The sequence below is a fragment of the Phalaenopsis equestris genome, unplaced genomic scaffold, assembly GCF_001263595.1.
Source record: "Phalaenopsis equestris unplaced genomic scaffold, ASM126359v1 Scaffold000490, whole genome shotgun sequence".
NCBI lineage: Eukaryota > Viridiplantae > Streptophyta > Magnoliopsida > Asparagales > Orchidaceae > Phalaenopsis > Phalaenopsis equestris.
The window spans coordinates 310289-321844 of record NW_018164930.1 but is presented as its reverse complement, the minus strand read 5'-3'; the positions used below and the strand labels follow the sequence as shown (position 1 = coordinate 321844).

Here is an 11556-nt window from a genome sequence, read left to right as displayed (position 1 = left end):
GTACATGCACATAAGCAGGACATCCAAAAATCCGTAAATGATCAAATTTAACTGGATTACCTGTCCATACCTCTTCTGCGACCTTGCAACCCAATGATGCTCGAGGTGATCTATTGTAAAGATACCATGTCATATTCACAGCCTCTGCCCAGAAACTCTTAGGAAGTCCTGCATTCAATCTCAAGCATCTTGCCCTTTCAGCTATCTCTTTCAGCTATGGACCTGTTCATCCTTTCTGCCACACCATTTTGCTGTGGTGTCTTCCGCACCGAAAAATGCCTCTGAATCCCATGCTTCTCACAAAATTTCTGAAACTGTGAATTTGTGTACTCTGTGCCATTATCGGACCTCAAATACTTGATCTTTCTGCCAGTTTGGTTCTCCACCTCAGCTTTCCACAGCTTGAATTTAGAGAAAACTTTAGATTTCTGCTTCAAGAAATACACCCAAACTTTTCTAGAGAAATCATCAATAAAGATAACGAAATACTGGGATCCTCCCAATGACAACTCCCTAGTAGGGCCCCATACATCAAAATGCACATAATCAAGGATTCCTTCAGTTTTGTGCTTTCCAGTCATAAAACTGACTCTAGTCTGTTTTCCAAGAATACAAAACTTACAAAGATCGAGCTTGCAGCTTTTAACTCCATGCAACAGATTACTTCTATGCAATTCCGCCATCCCACGTTCACTGAGATGACCCAAACGCATATGCCATAGCTTTGTACTGTCATTATCTGACTCCACAGAATGAACGCCACCTACAACTGTACTCCCTAACAGTCTGTAGATATTACCTGCAGTCAGCTTTCCTTTCATCACCGTTAGTGCACCCTTAACAATTCTAATGGTTTCCATATCCTCATCAGCGTTAGGAATAAAACCATTTCTGTGTAGAGTGCCCAAGGAAATCAAATTATTCTTCAGATCTGGAGTATGTCTGACATCACATAACGTTCTGTGTCATCATACATCTGAATTCTGACTTCTCCAATACCAACTATATTGCAGCATCTATCATCACCCAAATAGACTGAGCCAGAATTAGTTGACCTGTATGAAGTGAAACACTCCCTGTTAGGTGTTATGTGATAAGAGCATTCTGAATCAAGAATCCATGCATCCGTGAACTGAGTTGATGAAACTGAGAGCATATCACCATCACTGCAATCTGAATTTTCATGCTGCGCCACAGAAGTATCACTCGATGAAGTATCACTTTTCTCCCCAGTCTGCTTCTTCAGCTTTGGACAATCTCGCTTCATTTGACCTGACTCCATGCACTTGTAGCAATGAATTGTCTTTTTGCCTTTGGACTTGGATCTGGAATTTTGCCTTGCAAAATGCTCATTCTCTTTCTTCCTTCCACGATCCTGCTTACCCTTAACATATAAACTATCGCCGTGAGAGCTATCCCCTGCATTCTGCTTCCGCTGGTTGTGAGCCAACAACGCTGTAGTAATCTCATCACTTTAATAGTCTCTTTCCCATATGTTAGAGTAGTCACCAGGTGTTCATAGGAAGAGGATAATGAACACAACAAAATCATCGCTCGATCTTCATCCTCAATACTCAGATCAAGTCGTGACAGGTCTGTGATTATTTGATTGAAGCCATTAACATGCTGCGCCAGATCAGAATCTTCCTGCATCTTTAGCCCATACAACTTTTGCTTCAGATACAACTTGTTTGTCAGAGATTTAGCCATGAATTGAGTTTCCAATTTCTTCCAAACTTCTCCTGGAGATTTCAGATTCATCACGTGATACATAACTTCATCTCTCAGGCATAAGCGTATCGTCGCTGCCACTCGCTGTTGCAATTCTTCATCTTCCCAATCTTCTTCTTTCATGGTATCTGGTTTTGCTGCCCGCAAAGCCTTCAAGATTCCATGTTGCGCCAACAGTTCTTTCACCCTGGTTTGCCACAATCTGAAGTTACCAGTTCCGTCAAACTTCACCACCTCGAATTTTGCACCAGAAAAAATCATTCGAAAATTGATCCTGCAACAAAACTTTTTGCAAAAAAATTTCCTCTGCAAAAATCCTTATTTAGAATTTGTTTTTTTTAGAAAAGAAAAAATGAAATTTATTCTTAATTAAGCTTCCTTAATCAAGACTCCCTTAATTAAAATATTAGCTTTAATTAACAAATTTAAGAAAAAAACTTTCCTTCTTTCTCCAAAGCCTATCCGCTGAATGAAATTGGATGCTGATCGCGATCTTCCAATTCTGCCTCGAGCTTTCCGATTCCAATTTCCAATTCCGCCTCCAACAGAATTTTCAGAATTTAATTCGGAACCTATATTCCATGCAAGAAAATTTTCATGGAAACATTCCTTCTTGCTCTCCGCAAAAACAACAAAGACAATTTTGCAATTCAAGCGAAATTTGTGAGAGAATATTCCTCTCCGGATTCCTCTCCAGCAAAGAATCAAATTTCGCAGATCTCCCTCCTGGAAATTCGCTTCCTTCCTTTCCTGAAATCCGAACCCAGCAGAAAATTATTTCCCGGACGGAAGGAATGTTGTCCAGCAGCAGCGTCGCTTGTCTCTACGCCTCGCCTATCTCCGGACACAAAACTTCAGGACTGGTCAAAAAATCAGATCGCGAGCCCTTCTGCTAGCCGGCGAACCGCAAACAGGAACTTCACGAACAGCTTCGCGATTCCGTCTCTCCCGCCTTCCGTGATTCTGACAGCAGTATGGTCCACACGCCTTCCGCCCTTCCGAAGCCTTCCGCACCGCGAACCTCTCTGCCGCGATCCTTCTGTTCGCGAATCCACGCGATCCGCCGCGATCGAGAGTCTTGCCACGAACTCCCTCTCCTTCGACACTGTCGATCTCCTCTGCCCTTAAACCTTGGTTTTGATACCACTTGTTGAGAAAATAAGGCGAAGAAAAACAGTAACCACACAAATCCAGAAGAACACAAATGTTTAATGAGGTTCGACAAAGATGCCTACGTCCTCGGGAGCAGAGCGGTGCAGAGCGGTGAGCGGTGAGTTCCTTTCAATATTCAGAAAAGGGTTTACAGAAATCAGGGATACCTCATGGGGTTACTAACATGCCTATTTATAACCCCCGGAGTAAACCTAGACACAACATGTAATTCCAACATTACCCCTGTACCAAACCGCGGGGCTTTGCTCCCGCACCCTAACCCACGTAACTTCCCAATTTGGACAGATTCTTCCGCTCCGCTTCGATCCAGCGTCTGTCCCGATATGATATATGAGTCATACCATATATCTATATATAAAATAAAATAAAATTTTAATGAAAATATTGTAATTGCCAACGGATTCATGATCCATTTACAATTGGCTAGCGTGTTTGGTACAGCTGGCTAGCGTGTTTGGTACAGCTAAAAAAAGAGTGATGCCATTGTTTTCCTTTTGCATACACAAAGCATGATTTTTCAATACAATGCAACAAAGTTGTCCAATATTTAAAGATGTAAAAGTGTCAAAATTTTCCAGTATAATAAGAACAAAAAAGTCCAAACCATTTAATCAACGAGGGACAATTTAATTCTATTTTTGTAATTTAAATGTGAAATAAAGTAAATGCGGGCTTAAACTTTTAAACACTCAAGTCCTAAGCTCGGCTAAATCTTTTGATAGGTAACAAAGATCAAATAATATTAGTGATGGAAGAGAAAGAAGTATGCAGCTAAGCAAAGCAAGTTTAAGCCAGGCTGTAGATGCACTAAGTTTATCCTGCAAGTAAGAAAAAGATGTAATTAGCTTACAACAAAACTAATAAATTAGCCCGAACAAACAGGACTACATTTGGATCTACACGTATCATTCTTTGTTTAGGGTTTAGCTCACAAATTCTTAAACTGCATGATTTGCAATTTATTACCTGAAATGACATATTCAGAAGCAGGCGGGGGGGAATATATATCCTTCGGCAGTCGCATTGCCGACATGTATACAGGTACTGAGAGGCACGGTCGGCAACATGCCTGGGCTGGGAGGCATAGGCCTTAAGTCGATGTCCTTCAGCTTGATATCGCATGGAACCGTAGAACTGCACAGGAGGTTGATTGCTACGTCAGTTGCTGAAGTACCCCTTATCTTCTCGAAGGTCACGCCGCTGATCTTAACCCTGGAAGGTGGCTGCGTATATGGAGGTAATGGAGTTATACGTCAGTACATGTTCGAAACCATGCAAATTATAATAGTGAACCTCAACTTCGGAGCTTAATTTCTGGAAGGTATGTTTAAATTTTTGAGTTTTTAATTCCTATTTAGTTGCTTGAATTTCAAAAAAATGTTTCTATATAGTTTGGTTATATATATATAATTTCACGTCAATAATGATTTTGCATAATTGGTGCGCTCACATCTTCAATACATACATAAAGACTAAAAAGTTAGAAAATAACATCATTTTCTAAAATATGTTCACTTAATAACAAAAAAATCTAACTTATCCAAAAAATCAGCTCAGAATACTTTGAACGAGTCTTAATTAATGCTCTTAAATTCCTTACGAGGTATTAATTGTATAGGGATCACTTCAATTATTGTAGAAATTAATTGGATGGTATGCTATAATAATGAAGTCAATCACTTTAAAGTTGAATGACTATTTGGGGTTTAGTAACTTTACTCTTTGATTATTGTTATAACTGAAGAGGATTGTAATGCTACTTAGTTATATGCAATGTATATATCTATATATTGCATATAACTAAGAAGCATTACAATCCTCTTCAGTTATAACAATAATCAATATATATTAATTATTTCCAAACTATATTAATTTATCTCATTTTGGTTTAATGTTTAAAATTTGAGTGTGTGTGTACTATTTTCCTAAAAATTATAGACCACATGTAAATTTTTATTTGGTTATGAGTTTATTACCTTGTCATCATCACAAGTACCAGGGCAATACTCTTGATCTATGATGATCGGATTCTCGACCTCCTCCATCACAATATCATAAAAGCGTAAGTTGGTAGCGTTGATTGCCGGTGAATCCCTCCATGTCTTGATCCTGACGCCATTAGTTGTTCTCGAGAGCGTGCAATTCGTCACATAGATCCCATCAACGCCCAAATCATACTTATACTTGCCCAAACTCCCAACACTTATTCCATGGCCTGGCCCGCAGAACACATTTCTGACAGTCACATTTTTGCTTCCAGAGCCAATGGAGATGCAGTCGTCGCCGCTACCAATCGTAGAATTTTGGATTTGAACATCTATTGACTCACTGATATGGATGCCATCCGTGTTGGGACTGTTGCCTGGGGCACTTATATTGATGCTTTTGATCGTAACGTGGGCTGACTGGCCGACAAGGACGTGGAAGAACTTGCTATCTGTGAAAGAGATTGACTGGAGATGTGTGTTGGTCACGCTCATCAACTTAAGGGACTGTAATATGATGCAATTTAAAATTTGTAAGTAATGATATCTCTTAAAAGAGAATTGTAGTGAGATTACGCTTCAATACATATGAGGACAACAATAAATTTTTTTAAGCATGGAAAGCATACAATAAATTGAATCATAAAGAAAAGAAATGTAAAATGAAGTTATAAAAATAGTCGCTAGAAATTTTTTAAAAATAAGCTAAAAAATAGTTAAAGTAAAAGGTCTTGCAATGACCAATGGCACGTCAAACCGAACAACTAAATTATGAGTAGTAGATCTCCAGTAAAGATATTTATAGAGATGTAGAGAGCCATGAAGCTTCCATACAGTTGTTTTGTAATACATTTGCAATTATAGTATTAGATGAGATGTAAAAGAGGTGAGTGGATCAGACAAGAGAGAAGAGGAAATCAGGTGGAGAACAAAAGAGGGGATGACATAAATTATGGGTTGGGTGAGCAATTGTAATTTAGTTTTTCTAAGGCCTCCAATCAAATACCATAAAGTTTAAAATTCAAGCAAATGGAATATTATATAATCCTAATATATACTTCAATGAAACAAACTTAAGTGATACAAAAAATCCCATGCATTGTTGTATCGATGTTAATGATCCATCTTTCAGAGTGATATTGAATTTGTGCATTGGCATGCATGCTTTCCTTGCCTTATAGTATTCAGGCATAGATCATATAAGCAATTTCTATTTATAAAAAAAGTGAATGATATTGATATATAATACATAATGACAAATGATTTCCTATTAAAGTTCTATAAGAAATTACTTATAGGAATTTTTTTTTATAATATTCATCTGAGGTGACCTGAAGATTTACTTAAACAATATTATTTTTTTTCATAAATGAATAACTATTTTTTCTTAGGTGGAAAATAATTTAACAATGTTTTATTAATTATTTATCACAGAAATGAAAAATGATTCTAACATCCTCTAAGGGTCTGATTGAATGGCTCATATATTATTTCAAAAATAAATGTATTTTTTCATATTTTCATATTGAGAACACACAATAAAAAAAAAATTGTTGAAAATATATGAAGAGAAGATGGAAAATTTTATTTCTAAACATTGCTCAATTGTTTTGAGTTTACATGACAAGATCATAGTTATGCCTATTAATAAACATGGGAGGCTAAATCAATAAATTTCTAAACTCTCACACTTCATTCTAGAAAAATATGCTCTAGATTCTTCGTAATTAAATATTGTAGAGAATTCTCATTTAATATAAATATCCTAGAATCTTAAATTTAAGATTAGAGTGAACACTCTAAATAATTGGAGAAATGAGCTTTAATCTTATCATTCACCCTTGATGTAAATTTTGATTACTTAAAGGATTTTGTGTCACAGTTTACACGTTCCTCTTGGAAGTACCTTTTGTGAATATGTCTGTAAATTTTTTGTCACTCTTTACATTAATGCTCGAGTTTTATTTATTGATTAGTCTGAACGTCTCTAGTGAAATGATATTTGATACCAATATGTTCAATTATGCAATGAAATATATGAAATTTGCCTTTATTATAGCGAGTTTATTATCATAATAGATTTTTATAACTCATTTTTATGGCTTGCCCATATCTTATTGTACGTATTGTACCCATGGGACCTGCCTTGCAGTTGTGAGAGCCCAAATATATTCAACTTCAGCCGATATTTGTGCAATGGTTGCTTGTTTTTTCGTGCCAAAAAAATCATAAATCTAATGTGAATGCATAAGATAAAGTGCTCTTCATGTTATCAACTATTCCGATCCAATTAATATCATTATATTCAACAATTCTTGAATTAGGAATTGATTCATACCAGATGTCATATTTCTTCGTTCCTTATAAATATCTAAGAACTCTCTATGTGCTCCCTGATGAAATTCACTTGGATTTGCATAAATCATGAGAGTAGACTTGTTGCATAAATGAATATATTTGATAAACTAATTGTCACATAAAGTAAACTTCTAATGAGACTTTGATAAAATGTGTTGTCTGGTTTAGGTGCATCATCGACCTTCATAAGTGTCGTTTTGTCTAATAGAGTAGTTACTATTTAGGAATTGTTCTTCTTAAACATTTTAAAGAGATTTTATTTATATTTCTTTTGTGTGATGAAATTACCCCTTTAATTTTAAATTACTTATATCTCAAGAAATATATCAGGCCTAAGTCGATCATCTCAAAAGCATTCATTTTCATGTCTTCATTAAAAAATTAGATCATCTTATCATTATTTCGTACATAGATAAGATCATCTGCATAGAGGAAAACAATGAAAGTGTAGCTCGTACCTTAAATCTTGATGTATAATGTTGGCTCTTTTTGGCTCCTTCGAAGCATTGTTCTATGAAGTAGATGTCAATTTGACTATACCATGCTTTTGAAGCTTGTTTTAATCCAATGAAAGCCTTCTTAACTTGATAACTATGTGTTCTTGAGCTTGTACTATAAATCATGAAGGTTGTTTTGCATAGATCTCTTTTTTTAAGTAACCATTTAAGAATGTAAATCCAATTTCTTTTTGATATATCTTCCACTTAATTTGTACTACAAGTATAATTAATGCTCTTAATGCTTCTTGTCATCCAACTGAAGTAAAAGTCTCATTATAGTCAACTTCAAGTTATTCTAAGTATTTCTAAGAAACTAGCCTAGCATTATATTTTTTAATTGATTTATTAGGATTGAGCTTTATCTTGTAGACTCACTTAAATTCAGATATCTCTTTTTCTTATAGAGAGTCCACTAGCTCCCATGTCTTATTTTCTCGATCATCTTTATTTCTTCTTTTATAACTTTTCTTTATACTTCATACATTGAGGCTTTTTCGAATCTTTCTGCCTCCATGATTGTCAAGTTGTAATGTGCATATCTGTCTGTTAGATAATTTGTTCTTCTAAAAGGTGAATTAAGAGATTGATTAATATAGAGCTTGTCTGGCTATTTTATAGGTGCTTGTGTTAGTTATCCTTGTTGTCTCTCTTCAACTTGTTGATGTATTATTAACAATATTTTAACACTTCTTCTTTCAATATTTTCTATCTTCTAGTTATGTGCAGCGTCTTCATTAAACTTGAAATCTTAGCTAATAAAAATCTTGGCTCATAAAAATGTCCCCTATTCATAAGTTATAGACTTGCTATCTTTTAAATTGAGCAACATAGCCAAAGAAAATTTTATTTTCTATCTTCTTATCTCATTTACTCCTTTTCTCATATGTAATATGAACATAATAAAAATAACCAAAGACTCTTACATGCTTTATGAATGGCTTCTTTCCATTATAAGCTTCAATTTGTGTGTTATTATTCACTGTTTTAGTTAGCCATATAGTTTATTGATAGACTTCAATATATACAACCTCTACCAAAAACTTTTTGGAAGGCAGACATCCATCATCATGTTTCTTGTCATTATCATTATAAATTTATTATTCCATCTAGAAACTTCATTTTTCTCTAACGCACATCCAACAGTGAGTTGTCATTTAAAACCTTCTTCTCAAAACTTTTTCAACTTATTTGAGCTATATTCAGTACTTCTATCATTGTTTAATGTCTTTAAGTAGTAGTCACTTTATTTTATAACATAAGTTTTAATTTTTTTGAAAATCTTAAATACTTGTGATCGTTCTCACAAGAAAAAGACTCATATATCATTTATATGTAGTCATCAATGAAAATGATCAAGTATCTATTTTGCTCTAGTAATTCAGTACACATTGGTCCACAAATATCAGTGTGTATAAAATCAGGCTCTTTAGCTGTCCATGCTTTGCCTGATGGAAATAATTGTGGATATGTTTATTGAGCAAACATCCTTCCAACATCTTCTTTTGATTTGTTTTATGAGTCAAAATATTTTCCGACACATTTGAATGCTTCTTCAACGATCTTCCATAAATTTTGGGAGCGAAAATAGGTACTCATTTTGATGGACTGAAAGTCATAATTTTTTTCCTTTAACGATTGAAACCGAGATAAATGAGCGGATGAGCTCCATCATTATTGATATATTGAAATTGTATCACACCCAACGAATAATTGAACTAGCTTTGATACCATATGTTGAAAATTTTTGAAGAGAAGATGGAAAAATTTCTTACTAAACTTTGCAAAGTCTTTTTGAGCTTATATCACAACACATGCTTAAGCTTCTATACGAGCATGGGAGAATAAATATGTATACTCTTAAGTTCTCACATTTTTTTCTTGTGAAGCCTATTATAGATTCTTTATAATTATATATTCTAAAGTATTCTTATGTACTACAAATATTTTAGAATCTTCCACTTAATACTAAGTGGAATATTCTAGAATATTAGAGAAACAATCATCTAACATACCAAACATAATATAAAATTTCCAAATATAAAGTGCTTGTTTGTTTCCAAATGTTTTTTGTTTTTTCATTATACAATTTTGGCTGAAATAATGCCAATCTAATTTTTCTAAAATCTAAACAAACTATATATGATCAAATTGTGCCGCGTACCTCGGCCTGTTGGCTGAGATCAATGGTTTAAGACCCCTCAGGTCGGGGGTTCGAATCCTCTTGGCACAGTTGGTCATTTTTTCATCAAGAAAAAATTAATCATATAAAAACAAACCTTTGCCCAGTAAGTACCAAGTGAGGCTAATCTTTTGTGGCCATTTGATTGGTTTCAAGATGCTTGAATAAAAATAAACGTGGAATCGAGTCCTACCGGTGGAAGTCTATTGCCTTTCCTCTTCCGCCATGCAGTTGCTCCCAGACCATTAATCCCGCCACTGCCGGTTATCAGCAGGCCATTGACGTACCTAAAAACAATCCACTCCTTTCGAAAAACCCGAAGATCTGTCGGCGCTACAATCATTCCATTCACCTCCACAACCATTGCGCTCTTGCAAAGCCCCCGAAAACATAGAGGGCCAGTCAAAAACGTTCCTTCAGGTATCAACACCTTAGCCCTCCCTAGCAATCCGCAATCCGTCGTGCATGCTTCATTCCATGCTTTAAGGAAAGCCTGCGTGCTGTCATTTTGGCCGTCGGGGGACGCGCCATAGCTAGTCACGTCAAACACTTTCTCTGTAAAATTATTGCCCCGACAAATGTTTACATGTGCGACGAGGAAGATAATGAAAAGCAGCCAGATGTTGGAATCCATGTTGTCAGATCGCAGCTATGGTTCTTCTTCAGGTCCTCCGACGACCTCTGTTTCCCGTTTTGGTTATTTTCTCATTGCCATGAATTCTTATCTGTTGGATCTTCCATTTTGTGGGCGGTTTTATGTTTGTTGAATGATGGGAAATTGATGGGCGATGCATGGTGCACCGTTTTTAATTTATGTTGTGTTCTAAGTTTGGGCTTTTCGTTGGACTTTATTGGCCAAAATCAGCCACTCCATTTTTTTTTTGTTTTTTTTTCTTGTTAAGAAAAGTTCTAATTTAGGATTTATTAAATGGTGTTCCCGTTGCAGTATATTGAGCCCTTACATTCATTTTACCAGGGCAATTTAACCAATTCTCTATGAGAATTTGAACTGACTTGGAAAACTAGATTATTATGAATCAACTTGCACCACATATAACTCAAATCTTATCAAGAGGCTCCTCGAGTTAAATCTCTTTCAAGTAGCTCGAGTGTTTAGGTAGGCTTTGTCATCGGTATTGTGTTACTAAACAAACATGAGGACTTGAGAAGCACCAATTTACAAATGACTATTCACCTAAGATACTTATGTACTTAACTAAGTGAGATGAGGTACTTGTTAGAAGAACACTCCATTAGTACTAGCCACAAATCTATAGCTAGCCTTATGTTCCCAACTAGCATCTCCCTATAAGCCAAACGTGCCGTTTGTATAACTAGATACATTGAGAAATTGATTCAGTTCATTCATAGTCATAGTTTATGTACAATTTTCTATTATTGACCTTAAACCTCGTTTATAAATAGTGGTCATTAATATTTAAGAGCATGTATGCTTGATATACAAATTATATTCCGGTGAAGATATCTCTCAGATTCTCCTCAAAATACCTCTTTCTTTTTTTATCAACCTATTTATTTCTCTTCTCATTGTATAGGTGAATGGTGGAAAACAATATATATATATATATATAAAGAAAAGAGCTACTTATGGATCCTTACATGTTAATAG

General features: G+C 35.3%; 1 protein-coding gene across 1 annotated transcript; it reads right to left on the bottom strand.

Annotated features, from left to right (window-relative positions):
• Positions 1-3653: 3653 nt before the first annotated feature.
• LOC110028130 (exopolygalacturonase-like) lies at positions 3654-10683 on the bottom strand. The gene is made up of 4 exons (XM_020729864.1): positions 10120-10683; positions 4881-5396; positions 3871-4127; positions 3654-3722 (listed from the first exon to the last, which is right to left on the bottom strand). The coding sequence occupies exons 1-3, from the start codon at positions 10558-10560 to the stop codon at positions 3885-3887; spliced, it is 1200 nt and encodes a 399-aa protein (XP_020585523.1). The 5' UTR covers positions 10561-10683; the 3' UTR covers positions 3654-3722; positions 3871-3884.
• Between the last annotated feature and the right edge of the window lie 873 nt (positions 10684-11556).